This window comes from Neovison vison, chromosome X, assembly GCF_020171115.1.
Source record: "Neovison vison isolate M4711 chromosome X, ASM_NN_V1, whole genome shotgun sequence".
NCBI classification, from domain to species: domain Eukaryota; kingdom Metazoa; phylum Chordata; class Mammalia; order Carnivora; family Mustelidae; genus Neogale; species Neogale vison.
In genome coordinates this window covers 113936037-113952334 of record NC_058105.1, presented here as the reverse complement: position 1 = coordinate 113952334, position 16298 = coordinate 113936037, and the positions used below count along the sequence as shown (strand labels likewise).

General features: G+C 42.9%; 1 protein-coding gene across 2 annotated transcripts in view; it reads left to right on the top strand.

Annotated features, from left to right (window-relative positions):
- PHEX (phosphate regulating endopeptidase homolog X-linked) overlaps nucleotides 1-16298 on the top strand; it is a 205416-nt gene that overhangs the window by 122854 nt on the left and 66264 nt on the right. For both annotated transcript variants that reach the window (XM_044234827.1, XM_044234828.1), the window contains exon 13: nucleotides 9294-9371. In XM_044234827.1, coding sequence (XP_044090762.1) covers nucleotides 9294-9371 — 78 coding nt within the window. The remainder of the gene's footprint in view (nucleotides 1-9293; nucleotides 9372-16298) is intronic.

Below are 16298 nucleotides of genomic sequence, written 5' to 3'. Positions count from 1 at the left end.
ACCTGGCTCTTGCAAAAAACCTAGAAAATAGGGATAGCAGGACTTGTTATTTGGGATCATTTGTGCAGGTGGAACAAAAGAAAGTGAGAGGGGTACAGTCCTATCCACTTGGTGAAAAACCTCATTTTTTCATTGAGTTTCTACTGCTTCCACCTCCCTCTTCTCCTTCCCTCCCTTGTCCTTTTATCAATACTTTGAAATGAAATCCACGACTCTGATAGATGCCACTGACAATTGTGTGGCAATTCTGCCAGATGGCATTTGAATCTTGGGTGTTCTTTGAAAAATGAAAAGACCAAGCACACGCACAAATAAGTGAAGGTTGAATTAATCTTTATAATTAAATGGAATATCACCCCGCTATGAGTGATTTTAGCTTTCAAACTGGATTGCATGCTAATTTTTCAGTGAACTGTAATTGTATTAACGTGGTTTTTAGATGCTTCAAAGTGCTTAAAATAGATTTTGCCAAGTTCCTGAGAGAAAAGTTGTTAGAACTTTTAATCTAAACATTTCTGAGATCTTGGGGGTATAATTGTATCCTGACTTGTAGTTGCAAAGCATTTTCCAGTTGTTGATTAATTGTTTGCCCCTGTCACACTGGGATTTGGGTGGCACTGGCCAGAAATTATGTGGAGTTGCAAGTGTCTGAGGCACATTCAGAAATTGTTGGGAAAGATCATGTTATTTTCTTCATAAAGTACTCCTGCTGGCGTAATAGTGGTGACTACTAGTGAGATGCCTAAGGAATATTGAAGAAGTGGATGGATAATATATATTAGGGGCTCTCAGAAGGGAGTCTGGAAGCTTTGGTAAATATCACAGTCTAAAGCATCTAGCAATGTAGCAAAATCTTGAGCATGCAGGAGAATCCCCTCCCACACTGGTTCTTAACCCAGGGTGGTATGGTACCCCCAGGGAACATTTGTCAAGGCCTGGAGACATTTTTGGTCACAGCTGTGACGTGGGGAGGGGGAACGTTACTGACATCTAGTAGGTTGAGATAAGGGATGCTGCTAGACACCCCCCGGTGCACAGGACAGAACCCCACAAATGAGAATAGTTTGGCCCAAATGTTATTGGTGCCAGGGCTGAGAGACCCTGCCTCACAGTGATGCAGATTCCTGGACTGCAACCCAGAGGCACTGTGCCTTAGTAGGTCTGAGGTGGGTCCACGAATTTGCATTTTTCACGAGCTACCAAGGACTAGCTACTGCTGCCACCGGTTCGGGGACAAAGCTTTATGAGAAGCCCTGAACTAGAGGCCTAGAGTGTCAAAGGCATGCACCATCTGACTGGGTAGTGGCCTTACAGCACCCCTCTCTTGTAGGAAAGCTACATGACAGTTCATGTTGGCCTGATTTCATAATTCTTCAAAGTTACCTCATTTGACCTTTGCCCCACATTATGAGGGAGGTGGTTGAAATGTTTTTCATGTTGGTGGAGAATTGTTCATGTCCAAGGTAAGCCTTAAGGGAAGGAATGACCGCGATACCCTCTCAGTTGAAGTGTTGATGGGAGAGTGGGATGTGTTTATTTAAGTTCATCTCCAGTTTGAATTGAAGTAAGATTAAATAGCTGATTAAATGTTAGGTGTTAGGGACTAGCTGTTGTTTGTGCATTTCTAAGCCCTTTGAATCTTGACATTTGAAAATGATTTTTAATAATTTATTTGCATTTTTTCTTTGATTTTTCCATGGTATTAATTCCTGCTTTGGGTTAATATTCCTATGTTGGCTCTGTTTTAAAATTCAGGTATTTACCTCAACAAAAGATGAAGTATGACAGTTGAGTCACATGTTTATATCTTGACAAAATTGACCAAAGACTTATGCTTTGTCCCTTATTTTACCCTTGCTGTCTTTACTATTAGTTCTGAAAAAGTCTGGGAACCTTTATCTTGAAGAGGTAAACTACTTCTGCAAAGAGCCAAATAGTAAATATTTCAGGCTTTGCAGGCCCCATGGTGTCTTTTGTGGTTACTCAACTCCGCAGCTGGAGTATGACAGTGGACAGAGACAAGTAAACAAAGAAGCTTGGCTGTTGTAGAGGATTTTCCTCTACCCTTTGAGGTCTGGTCTTTGGGGGCCTGTGAACTCAACTGACAAGAGACAGGTTACCAAGAAAAAAAGACAAAGTTTATTCCTTAAGTAGGTGGGAGCTTACAGAAAATGTAGCTCAAATGTAGCTCAAAACCCCATTAAAAGTTTAGGGCTTATATACCATAAGAACAAGGGGCATGGGTTAGGATTTCAATGGACAGTGAAAGGTAGGAAATGACTGAGAAATATATGGGGGAAACTAATGGAAGGTAAAGTTTGTTTTAGTAAGTTCTCACTTCTGGTTGTAGGAGTCTTTCCCTCTGGTGTCAGGAAGCCTCCCTTTAAGGGGATTTATGACAGTGGAATTCTTCTAGAAGGCTCTGCTTTTAGGCACATAACAGCGGTGCAGAGAAAGCCTCTTCCTGCATTGGATGATTCTCAAATGCCTTCAGTTCAAAATAATTCTTAGGCCATGATGACATATTCTGGACCCCTTTGTTGTTTTCCAGTAAAACTATTTTCAAAAACAGGTGGTGGGCTGGTTTTGGCCTGTAGGCTATAGTTTGCTGACCTGATGTAGAGCCCTGTATGGGGGAGACAGAGAAAAACAACATTTACTTTGGCCCATATAGAAGCCTAACTACAATATAAGATTGTTCCAGCTCTTGGGCTTTTATCATCTTGGCTATGTCTGGACAAATGAATTTAGCTAATTGAGGCTTAGGATCTTCATTTGAGAAGGTCTGGCAGCTGTTCTATTTACAAAAATTTGTAAGCAGTTTATTATATGTGATTGAAAGTACAGAAAGACATTGATTTTTTTTAAAGCGTATGATCTAGTTACTCTCCTATCCAGTTTTAAAGGGAGTATATGAGACCTACCTCTATTTTTAAGGTAATAATGCCCTTTCTCACCCCAAGGGGGATATTGTTGTTTTATGGATTAATCATAAGATGGTTTCAGGTTCTTACCTCTGTTACTGTTCCCTGCTCCATTTATTTACAAAAAAACCCTGAACGTTGGTTTCTTTCTTTCACTCCGTTGGTGCAGCGCTCACCAAGTGAGACCAGGGGACCGACGCAGACACCCTGGGGAAAGGTTTAGTGTCATTCAGGCGAAATTATAGCTTACCCACGCCTGCATAGTTTCCTTTTTCCAGACTGAAAAGACTGCCCACCTCCAAGATACATGGAGTTGGTGTTGTCGAGAAAGGAAAGGGCTAGATGGAGCTGGTTTGTGATTTGGAATGCTTCCGAGAACATTGTCTGTGTTTGGCAAGAAATGGGGATTGTCTGCTCTACCAGGGCATTACTCAGGCAGGATTTAAGACGGAAGAGCTGAAATCTGAGCATTCCTGTCTTCCGGCTCTTGTAAAATCCCTACTGAGACGTGCACTTATAAAGCCTTCTGATTCATAGGGGCGCACCATGATGCAGGAGCCTCTGAGCCACACCCAAAAGCAATTTGCAAAGTTCAAGTTTCCCACGACTCCTAATAAATCAGTGCCATCCTTACTGAGTAGATAAAATTTGATCTTTTAGATAAATGTATTGTTATTATTTGTGGGATCCAGATAGCCCCAGTGGATATGAAAGCCTGCTCCCCAGGGCTAATTTTCATCCATACCATCAGCTCTGCTTAGGATAGTATCTCCAGCCAAGCCATTTACTCTAGTCGATCGTTTGTTTGATATGAAAACTGCCATTGTTTTGAAGGATAGTGTAACTCACCTACGGTCTCCTGAACCTTCGGATATGCTTAAAGCTCAGAGTTTTGATTGATGGTTAAGAGTTATTATAGAACTCATCAGAGAAAATGAGGCCTCGCTGTGCTTAAGCCTGGCAGAAGCTTTCAGAGCTGTTGCAGAGCCTTTGGAAGCCGAGCCATAAGTTGCATGTAGAAGGGCAGCTGATCATCAGTTTCCTTTTTTTCTTATGTTGGTTAAATTAATAAAAAAGAAAAAAGAATAAGAGACTAAGAGACTTAACTAGGTAGCGGAAACACAAAGCTGTTTAATTAAGTGATTAAAGTGATCCCTTTGATGTAACACATGCAAGACATTTGAGAATTTACCTGACTCTCCTCAGCAGCCAAGTCAGTGGGGATTAAAACAAATGAGTTTTCGGGGCACCTGGGTGGCTCAGTGGGTTAAGGCCTCTGCCTTTGGCTCAGGTCATGATCCCAGGGTTCTGGGATCGAGCCCCACATGGGGCTCTCTGCTCGGCAGGAAACTTGCTTCCCTTCCTCTCTCTCTGCCTGCCTCTCTGTCTTGTGATCTCTGTCTGTCAAATAAATAAGTGAAAATCTTTAAAAAAAATGAGTTTTCCATCTTGCTTTTCACCAATCAGCTTAATACTAAGTGGCTTTGAAAATTCTGGAGTAGAGCCACCATCATAAGCAGTCTTTAAATCACTTTGGTCATCTGTGCAAAAATTAGACACGGTTTCATCGTTGCAGCCAAATAAAACAGAATTATGTTCTGTTCCGTGCTTGCCACTGGCCCTGTCAAATTGTAGTGTACCTTGTAGAAAGTTCTGGGGAGGAGGGGTGACTTGAGTGTTTAAATCACATTGTGTTTTACACTTCCGACGTTCCTTGCTTTTCAGAGTTCGTTTGTGGCGATTATTCTCTCTCTCTGTGTCAATGTAATAATCCTCACTTTATGAACTCTCTGTTGTCTCCATAGAATTAATTGTAATTTTTTAGAGCTCTAGCCCTAAGACTTTAGAGCAAGGAATAAACTCCTAAGTGATTAAGATTAGTTGTATGTACATGTTAGTAATAGCAAGGAGCAAGATGGAAACACAAAGTAGCTGAAAATGCAAGCACATGCACATACAGGCCCCCTGCCCTCCACTGTTCCGCATGAATCAGTTTGGCAAGCATTGTTGAGCACTTACTGTGTACTAGGCCCTGTGCCACCGATCGAGGCAACTCAATGAACAATCTACTCTCACCGAATAATGTACATCAGCGCAGCCAACTATGACTCTTGGGCCGTATTTGGTATGCTGTTTACTTTTGTTTGGCCCACGGCTAAGAATGGATTTTTAAATGGTTTAAAGAAATCAAAAGAAGAATGTATCATGGTATATAAAAGACATTTGAGATTCAAATGTTAGTGTCCACAAATAAAGTTTTATTGGAACACAGACACAGCCGTTCATTTATGTGTTATCTACAGCTGCTTTCCTAGGTACAGCAGCAGAATTAGATGGTTGGATTAAAGACCATATATATGGCTGGCAAAACTGAGAATATTTACTAAGTGGTCATTTATAGAAAATGTTTGCTCACCCTTGATTTAGGTGGTTCAACTTTTCCTTTCTGAGTTCCTTTATTATTCCAGTATTTCTTTCAACTCTCTTTCATTATATTTGTATTAGAACTAAATTTTAAAAAATTATTTATTTATTTGACAGAGAGAGAGAGAGAGAGAGAGAGAATGAATCAGCAGGCGGGAGGAGCAAGGAGAGAGGGAAAAGCAGGCCCCCAGCTGAGCAGGGAGCCCAATCTGGGGACTCCATCCCAGGACCCCGAGATCATGACTGGAGCCGAAGGCAGATGCTTAACTGACCAAGCCAACCCAGGTGCTCCCCAAATCTGTCCTTTTGAGAAAATGGATTTCTGTAAGGGGAACAGGGAATTTGTTATGTGCCATTGGCCAGAATCTCCTTCCATAGCCAGTCCTAGCTGGAAAGGATGCTGGGTGACGTGGCTGTTTTTTGTTTGCTCCATTGTCACTCTGAGCAGAATAGGGGTCTGCTACTAAGAGAAGGAAAGGAGACTGGATATTGGGCAGACAGTAGGCCATATTTGCTTCAGAAAATAAGTACTTTGCCCAAGGTCACAGAGTTACTGAAGATTAGCAGTGGCTCGAGCCTCTTGAGGAAGGAGGCTTGGTTGTGATGTGCAGTGCCTTTTCAGAAGTTTGTGGGAATAAGGGATGAAATGCCTGCAGTGGTTACAGAAAACTGGGGAGCTTTTGATCAGCCACAAGCAGCCCCGGAAATACTGCTTGCAGAACACGATATGCGGTCCCTTCTCTGTTTATTCCACTCTTCTCTTAGTATTTGCCCTGGTTCTTGCCTTTCCTTCTTGTCCATGTAACCAGCCCAGGGGGTAATTAATTGCAGACCTCCCACCAATACTTTAACCATTCAGCAAGCCAGCGGACTGTTGGAGCTTTGTTCATCTCGTTCTTGAGAGGTTAAGAAGTGAAGTAATCGCTCTTTGCCTTAAAGGGTGTATCAGAGTTCATGCAGGAGCATGAATGCCCATCTGAGTGTATCAACAGGAATCTGTGTAATACAGGCACTCGGAGCTCATGCGGTCCCTGGGCGGGCCGGAGGGGGAAGGGCCCGATCTCCCAGTGAGCAGCTTCCCACTCGCAGAAGGGGTCTCCTCAGGAGACTGCCTGGAAGCTGCTGGCACAGCGGCCTCTGTGTCTGTGTCTGCCCATCGCTGCCAATGGCAGGTGAGGAAATGGTGTCTCCTTGTCTGCCTTTCCAGGCTCCTGTGAGTGCTTCTCACTGGCAGATGCTGACCTGGAGCCGTGCCCTGTGGGATGGGATGAAGATGGAATTCTGAAGCTTCTCGGGGAACAATGTAGAACGGCCTGGGGAGGGATGACGTGGAGCTGACCCCGGACTGTCCGACAGAAGGACGTTTGAGTTTGAATGGAGGCACATGTTTGGGGAAGAAGAGCGCCGTGTCCAGATGTTGGCCGTGTTTTACTAGTATCATCACCTTATTCTCTCTGCGTGTCCTTGGGAGATGAATTTAGAGATTCTTTGCATCTCTCTGCCGGCTCTGTTCGAGTCATGGTATTGCTAAATAAATAATAAAGAGGATTCAGTGACCCGCATGCACAGTGTAGAAGGTAATATATTCTGTGAAGCTGCACCGTGCAGTGGGGGTCCCAGAGCGTGAGGTCTGCAAAACAATGCATAATTCATCAGCATGCTCCAGAAAGACCAGTGTCCAGAAAACAGTTGCGGATGACTCAGCTTCTCTCTTTCTTCATTTGGGGTAACTATCAGGAGCTCTTTATTTGCTCTAGGTTATACTTGTGACTTGTGGTGAGCTTATAAAAGACACTGAGGAACTAAGTGCAATGAGGGAAATGAAACAGTGGGCTTTGAAACCAGGTAACTTACAGACATAGGAGGTATTGTTTGGTGTTGGTGTTGGGGGAGAGTCCTAACGGCTAGCTATCTGCTCTCGGGGTCACCTCAGGCTTTCAGTGTCACTCACAGGGTTGGTTGGTTGTTTTTTTTTACTCACAGGGTTTCGAAGGCAGGATTGGATCCGTGCTGTATTTGAGTCTGCAACAGCAAAACCCATTATGACTGGGTCGTGCGGCACTTGTAAAATCCTCTCTGAGTCTTGAGTTTCAGGTTTCTGGTGATATTTAATGTTTGAATTATCTCAAGGAAGAGAAGAAAAACATACTATCTTGTTCCATTTCTTTGATGGGTGAGGAAAATGGAAAGGGACTGCAGGAAAGAACTCGTTGCAGGAGCAGTGTGCGGAGGTCCCTGGTTTGCTGCGCTGGAATAAAGCCGACGTGTTTGCGGTTGCCTGATGTCTTCCGCTGGGTCTTCTGGAGGCCAAGCTGGAGATGAAGCTGCGCGTGCAGGTGGCTTAGGAGTTGTGCAGCAAGTGTTCCCGAGAGAGAGCAGCAAGGTGATAGGGGAGGCCAGCCAGGGAGTGACTTCAGGGCAAGTCTCAGACAGCCTGATCGTTCGGGGGACCTCTGGAGGGCAAGTTAGACCTCACGGTTTGTCCTTCATGGAGGCGAAGGAGCAGAACTTCGGGTCTCCTGCCTCAGTCGGTCTTTGGCTGAAGGCCGCTGGGGTGGGTTGGGGTGGGGGTGGGTTCCCAAGGCAGATCAACTCCCTGGAACCGTTTTGTGCGGTCTCGGGTACCAGTAGCCCTAGGGCAGGCCTGCTAGGAGTCTGAAGTGCTGGCCATTTGAGAAGAAAAGAACATTAGATACTGGAGAGGGCTGTACAGAAGCAATACGAGGCATCCCTGGCACGGGGGGCGAGAGTGGAGGTCTGGGCAGGTTCTCCTTACCAGGTACTTACTCTTGGAGTAAGCCACTCTTCTGTTTTTGTGCAACCCAGAATCCAGGGAGAGAAAAGAGACACATTTTCATGTGGAACTGTAAAGTTTCTCCAGAGCCAGAGTTGGCAAGCCTTTTCTCTAAGGGCCAGGTAGTAAATGTTGGAGGTTTTGTGGGCTGCGGGGTTTCTGTTCCGACTACTCAACTCGCCACTGGTGGTGTGAAAGCCGCCACAGATTCCATGTGAAGGAGGGGTTTTGGCTGTGTTCTGATACAAGTTGATAGAGCCGGGGGTGGGGGGCGGGGTAGAGGGGGACGGTAGATGGGGCCCAGGGGCCATCGCTGGCCAGGCCCGCTGTGGAGAGCTCCTTGCTTGTGCCTCAGGTAAGTTTTCCTTCATCCATTCCCTTTATGCTACAGAGCCCAGGGAGTCAGTACTCTGTCTGTCAGAAGGATGGTTATGGCAGATCTTAAGTTAGTCTGGACCCCCTACTTGCAATCTTTTCTGGTATTCCAGCCATCATTCTCAGTGTGGCGTGATAATCTTGCTGAAAGGTGACTCATCGCATTTTACTCCTGCTAAAAACATTTCCTTCTCTCCTATCTGTAAAAGAAAATAACAGACTCTTTGCCTGGCATTCGGGAATCCCTATGAACTGGCCCCAACCAGTTTTCCTATGCATGTCTCCCTACCTCGTCTCCTCCTCTCCCCTCCTGGTGCTTTCTAGCCCAGCTACAACAAATCTCCTGCCCCTCTCTGTGCAGTGACCTTCCTTTCCAGCTCCCTGTCTTTGTCCTTGTGCCCTCCTGCAGTGTCCTTCCTCTCACCTTTGTGTTTTGAAATCCCACCCATTCTCGAAGTCTCAGTTTGGTCATCTACGTTAAGCATTTTCCTCATGAGGAATTAGTCTCTCTGCAGGAATTTGATAACAATACTGTGTTTCTTTTGAAACGTTTACTTTGTTTATTTTTACTATGTGTTTGTGCATTCACTGTATTGTCAGTATATTGAGGGCAGGGACTAAGTTACTTTTTTTTTTTTTTGCATTTCATAGTGGGTTGCATTTACTAGACACTCAGTAACGAGAGTTTTCAGACGAACATCGCGTCCTACATTGTGTGATTATTAATGATTTAAGTGCTGAAACTCTGACCTCATTTTTCTTTTTCCTTCTTATAGGCAAGAGCTGTTTTGGCAAAAGTTGGCTATCCTGAGTTTATAATGAATGACACTTATGTTAATGAAGACCTGAAGGCAGTAAGTGCTAAATATACTGTATTTTTGTTTTTTGGCAACTTTTACTGGCCTCATGCCTTTCAGCTAACCCAAGCCCAAGCACTTAGACTGGGTAGTGCCAGAAAGCACCAACTTTTGATTCATCCCTTGGCTACATATGAGCTTTGATATGCCAGGCGAATCACAAGATTTAGCACAGATTCAAAATAAAGGAAGTGTCAGAAAGAATGCATAGCTGAGTGGGTACCGTAAAGCACACGGACCTGGATTGGTCTGATTTGATCATAAAGGAAAGAATTAAGCAAACTGAATATTTTATAATTAGTGGGCATGTTCTAATGCAAAACGCATGATGTTTGTTGTCAAACATTCTTCATGTGCTTCATTCATACTAAATGACTAGTAGCAAATCTTCCTGCTGAGAGTTAACTTCATTAAACTTTATGAATGTTTTGGCAGATTAAGTGAATATACATATGACCTTCTAATTTATTGTGAGTTGGACTGTATATTTGCAGTACCCTACTTATGGAGGAATAGTAATAATTCTTTTGTATTCTGATATTTTGGGACATGTATCTTCCAGTAGATTCATTCATTATAGGCCTTTCTAATCACAACCACTGTTTATTTCCTTTCCTACAAATAGTACTGATAAGGAACTTCTCTTCCTCACAAACCCCCTGTTTTTACCATTCACTACGTTTTCTTGAAAAAGTAGTTTTTTAGAGTTTAATAAGTAAGGTTCTGAGATGTAGGTCTTTCCTGAAATTGTGGTTTGACAAGTCACATAACTAAAAGCAGTCCTAGATTTGTAGATGAACATCAGAATTTTATAAGATTATTCAAAAGTGAGAGAAGTTTTCATTATAAAGTTTCTCCATTGGTCCAAGATAATGGCCTTTGAAGGATTACTCCAGCTGCCCTGGAGGAGGATAATACACTTCAGCCCATCTCATACATTGTTTTGTTGCTGAAAAATCTCAGTATTATTATGATAATTAAAAATACTGATGCACTTGAACACATACGTACATTATATTGTAACCTCCACAGTAATCCTGTGAAGTGGATGGTGTTTATCTCCATTTTGCCGAAAATGGCATAGAAACTCGAAGATGTTAAGTGGTTTCCTCAGTGTCCTACATAGTGTCAGAGCCAGGACTGAAATCCGGGCCCAGAAAGCTCTGTCTCTAATCAGAGGAGGGGTTCTGCAAGGTCCTTCTCAGGCCCCTGCCCCGAAGGAAGAGTAGTGGTTTTGAGGAATTGGTGGGAGCTGCCTTTCTGGAGCTTGTTGGAAGGGAAGAAAAGAGGGGAGGTCAAGTCGTTGAGTGGTTAAGAGCACAGGCCTCAGAGTGTTTCTGCCTTTTCCATTTACTAGTTGTTTGTGCTCACGCAGGTTCAGTTAGTTTGCCTTCCTGGGGGTATCCCCAAACCAGCCCCTGAAGAGGCAGGCCCTTCCAGGTTGGTAGGTGGTGGGTTTCACAAGCCAAGGCAGCGTACATACAAGGGCAGCAAGACGAGTGGATCCCCGCACCTGCCTGCCAGATTTTAAAAGTTTATATAGAGACCCTAACTAGGTTCAGTCATGTACAGTGTGCAGATGTTCCCCACACCGCCCAGGTCTATCTCGCAGGTCAAGTTGTAGTCAAAATTTCGATGACTTTCTCCAACCCTTGGTACAGGAAATAATAATAACCAAGTCTTGGTATTGTCCGGAGGATGAAATGAGAGTATATAATTATGAAAGTGCCTAACATAATGCTTTGGTGCATAAGTAGTTTCCTTTTAATTGTTCACTGGTACTTTGGAGATCAGTATCTGAACCATTGCTGCCGAGAAGACCATCACTGGGGCACAAAATGCTTTCAAAGGAAAGCCTGGATGAGACTGGCAATCATCCTAAGTTAAGGATGTGGATGAGAAGGTGTGAGAGGCATTTCGGTGACACGGTCTCTGGGATCAGGGTGCCTGAAGTTAGATCCCTTGTCTGCCATTTACTAGCTATGTGACCCAGGGTAGATTATATAGCGTCTCTGTGTCTCAGATTTCTCATATCAGAATGGAATTGAGAATAATAACCTCTCCCTTATAGGGCTGTTGAGATCAGAGAAGTTAACAGATTTAGCATTTTGGAAAACTGACCCAGGCACGCAGTAAGCATAGTCTAAGTGTTAGTTGTAACATCTTCAATTTGTATGTGAGACATTATTTTGGTGAGGAAAAGTCATTATGAATTGACCCGTGCAGAATCCAGGTGCCTCAAATTGATTTAAAAAGCTATACGGATGGAACAGTCTCAAGCTTTAATCAAGTAAGAGCATTCAGGGCTCACTCACAATGCTCAGCTGATCAGGTTTTGTTGGCAGTCTGTTCCTGTCTGAAGCGAGTGCCCAAAAGTGTGAGTACTCGCCAAATGCGGCATCTTTTGTGAAAAGAAACCAGATGCCAGACAGGCTGCAGTATTAGGTAGGTTTCCTTGTTTCTCCAGGGTCTGAACTGAAGCCATTGCACACCAAGATTTTTAAGCACTTTAGTCAAGAAACAGCTTTTGTCTGACTCATACCCAGAGTAGACACAGTTGCACCCAGGAGTTTCTGACAGTTTAAAAAAAAAGACGGCGAAAAAACATCCAAATACTGAAGTCGAAATACATTTGTGTTCAGAAATGGATAGAAAAAATGAATAAAACCCAACCTGAATATAAGTAAAGGATGCTTCATGTGATAGACAGTAATAGTGTCGCCCAGGTGAATAGCGGTAGGGCTAGAGTATTACTGGGGTATAATAAGGCTGTGTTTTCAGTTTTGAGAAACACGTAGATAAGGACTACTATAGGGTCTGTGAGAAATTTCTGGTAATACAAGCTCTGAGCACAAGAGGCTGTTAGAAATGAAAAACAGCTTACTTTATTTGACGCAAGCGAAGATATGCTTCATCAGGCAGAAAGGCGAAAGAGGATAGAGATTAAGTAACGGATCAGATGAAGGTCAAGGAGAAAGGCGGAAGACTGAACTTGGGCTCATGTGGAGATAAGAGCAAATGGAAAAGAACTTGGAGGCAAATGTAAAGAATTCAGAAAAAACATTTCCTCTCTCTGAGATTGACAGGGTAAACCGAGATACCCAGCCGAGTATTTCTGAACAACAATCTTAACTTTAGTCTTTGAAAAGAGCAAGAAGAGAGGAGATACCCTTTGTGCGAACCCCTGGTAGCATGCAGGGAAAACCTACTGGTTAGCTTTAAATATGTAGGCATCAGTCCATTTTCAAATTAGCCTTACAAAGGGTTCCTTCACTGGTCCTTCATGAAAATGGACTCAAGAGCAAGTTGAGGACAGTTGGGGAAAGTTGCTGTATTAGTCAGGAAAACCAGAACCACCCTAGCTATTTCAAAGAGAGGAGATTTCATAGGAAGAGGGGCTGAAGATTGTTCCAGAATCATTGTCAGAAGAAAGAGGAGAGAGAATGAAAGATGACAGACACAGCATTCTTTCCCTTCCTGCCACCTGCTGACTTCACCCAGTGCCTGCTGTTGGCAGGAAGCCAACTGGCACTCGGGAAATAAAGTTTTCAGATTCCCTGCCCCATCGTTCTAGAACAGAGTAACAGGCTAGGCATATAGCTGAGAAAGATAGTAGGTAAGTAACTGGCCCTGCTGGGTATTTCACTCATTCTTGTGAAAGCCAGTGGAGAACTGGACTAAGGGCTAAAGTCAGAGTTCCAGCTGGCCTCTATTTACTTAGGAGCATTGGATCTGGGTACTTCTTTAGAGAAGGTCAATGTTTCTGGTGTGTGATAATCACACACATACATAAGCATATCAGTATGCGTATAGAGATATACAGATGTGTGAACCTGCATAATATTCTCTGGGGTGGGTCCTGGTCTGCTGTAGCCAGTAGAATGTGTGTGTGTGTGTGCATGTGTGTGTGTGCGCGCGCGTGCGCTTATGTACCAGTGACAGAGACTGCTACTGCCACTGTCCAAGAGTGAGGTGAGATTTAGGTGCCATGCTCCAGAGAAACAGGTTGCTAAAATATTGAAGTAATTCTGTCCAATAAGTAAAGAAACAAAATCAAACATGGTCCTAAGTTTGACCAAGTCATCTCTGGCCATGGCCCAGAAGAGCCAAGAGTGGGCACTGGAGGGGAGTGCCCTGGTGCTTACCAGCCTTCCAGCCAGTCTCCTGTAACTCCCACATGCTGGCCTCCATCTTGTTTGTTCCCTGCCCAAGAGCAGACCAAGTCGTCCCCTGTCCCCCAGTGGTGGTTACAGGGTACCTGGTTCCTTGGTAGTGTGCTAGCTGGCACTCCTTAGAGTTACCCTTAGGTGGCTGCTTGTGGGAACTGCGTCATCCACAGTGTAGCATCTATGTAAGTTGTTAAACAGTTTGGATATCGTCTCTGTGTAGGTATGTATGTATGTATACACATAGAGTACTTAAGGACAAAGCTGTCTAAATGCAGCAATTCTGAATATTACATTGCTATAAATTAGGGAAAACATAAGTACAAAATCTGAATTCCATTAAGTTTTTAGAAAATTCTGTGAGTGCCTAACAAAATCCTTCTTATGGACACTCAGATATATCTCTTGAGTATCTTTAAATGGTTTTAACTTAAAAAGTATTCTAGAATCTCTTTCTCCTATTGGCTCACATAGTATCTTATCAACATGTACTTATTCTACTGAGAAGCTACAAGCATTTTCTTGTTCTGCCCTTACTACACGTTCCTCACCTTTGAGAGGTCGTAAAAGCTTTATCCCTTTATACCTTTAGTCTGTGACACTTGGTACTTCATATCCTGGATAGGATTTCCAGGAGGAGAAATTCAGATTCCCCTGAATTTTAGGATCTGGACAACTATTCCTAGGATATGACAACAAGAGCTCCAATGAGTTTCCCAGAGATCACCCAGTTGATAAGTCAGGAGATGTAAGTGATTGAAAGTCATTATCAACTTGACCTACATTTTCACCAGTAATGGGTAGGACAAGAGGCTTTCAAGCCAATTATGGTCTGTTGCAGGGTTTAAGCATTTTTTTTTGAAGATTACAGGTGGTTTTCAAATATTCATGTGCATTTGTTCTTGTTGCTGTCTCCACAAGTGGAATTTTCCCAGTGGTAGCTGGGTTTCATAGTTGTTTCTCCTTTTGTTCAAGGGCCTGTTGAAATATTTACACTTATCAAAGTATTATCACATGGTGGAAAATTTGAGAAATAGAGAAAAGGCATGAAAAACACCCATAATATTGGTACTAGAACATAATAATACATACTTATATTTCACCATGGTTATCTTGCCTTTCTGTTTTTATATTGCTGAAATTGACACATATATAATTTTTTCTATTGACCTTTACCATTAACCCGTCGTTTTGGTCTTGACTTCCCTAGACAAATTAGCATGATTTTAACAGCTATATGATGTTAAGTAAACTTCCATCACTTATTTAGTCACTGCTTCTTCTCCCACCCTTGATTCTTACCTTTGCCTCCTCCTTCCTTGTACTGTTTTTAAAAAATATTTTATTTATTTATTTGACAGAGATCACAAGTAGGCAGAGAGGCAGGCAGAGGTTGAGGGAGGGGGGGGAACAGGCTCCCTGCTGAGCAGAGAGCCCGATTCAGGGCTCGATCCCAGGACCCTGGGATCACGATCCAAGTTGAAGACAGAGGCTCTAACCCATTGAGCCACCCTCCCTATACTGTTTTTGTCTAATCACGGTTTTCCTTATAAGGATCAATGAAAGGAACACTGCAGTTAGGAAACTCATGATTTGAACTGTATGGCTTTGCCAAGTTCCATAATCTCCTCAGCTCTTTTCCCCATCTATTATTTGGGAATAACAGGGGCTGGTCCTTCCCTACCCACAAACAACCGGTATCACAGGAAGAAGTAAAATTTTGTCCCCTATTACCTATGATTTCCACTAAATAAATGGAATAGATCAATTAAATTAGGCTGAGAAATAGCATATATTCTGTTTAATAATTAAAACAACCTTAAAATTGCCCTTCTAAACATAGATACGCCATTGGCTAATTGTAATTACTTGCCTCTGAGTTTTGCTCCCCATGATTATTTTAAAGGCAATGGTAGGACCTTATTTATTTTAAAGTATATTTTTACTCGGTACTCTTCTTTTTAAGGAAATTTTTGGATGGTATTCCATTTAATACCTATAGAACAACCTGCATATCAAGGTTTCTGGTTTTTTTTTTTCAAATTGAACAGGAAAGTATCACAATTAGCAAACTCTTCCAAAAGTAACAACTGACCCCACTAATATTACCAAAAAGAAAAGTAAATATTTATGAATGTAATTCCTTTGAGAGAATTTCCCGGAAAGTGTTGTGAACCCAAGAGTGAATCTGAATTTTTCATCAGTTGCACTCATATTCTGAAGGATCTGTCAGAGCTGTCTTGGGAACAAAAGCTAAAAAAAAAATGCTAAGGGTTGAACAGTGGACACATCTTTTAACTATATGACCCAGGAATGCATTAGGATGTTGGTTAAGGCTGCTTGCTTACTCTCTTTCTTCTGAGGTTGACTATAAACTTCTATTTTTATTTTTTCCAATTTATTTATTTTCAGAAAAACAGTATTCATTATTTTTTCACCACATCCAGTGCTCCATGCAAGCTGTGCCCTCTATAATACCCACCACCTGGTACCCCAACCTCCCACCCCCCCGCCACTTCAAACCCCTCAGATTGTTTTTCAGAGTCCATAGTCTCTCATGGTTCATCTCCCCTTCCAATTTACCCAAAAGCACATACCCTCCCCAATGTCCATAACCCTACCCCCCTTCTCCCAACCCCCCTCCCCCCAGCAACCCACAGTTTGTTTCGTGAGATTAAGAGTCACTTATGGTTTGTCTCCCTCCCTATCCCATCTTGTTTCATGGATTCTTCTCCTACCCACTTAAGCCCCCATGTTG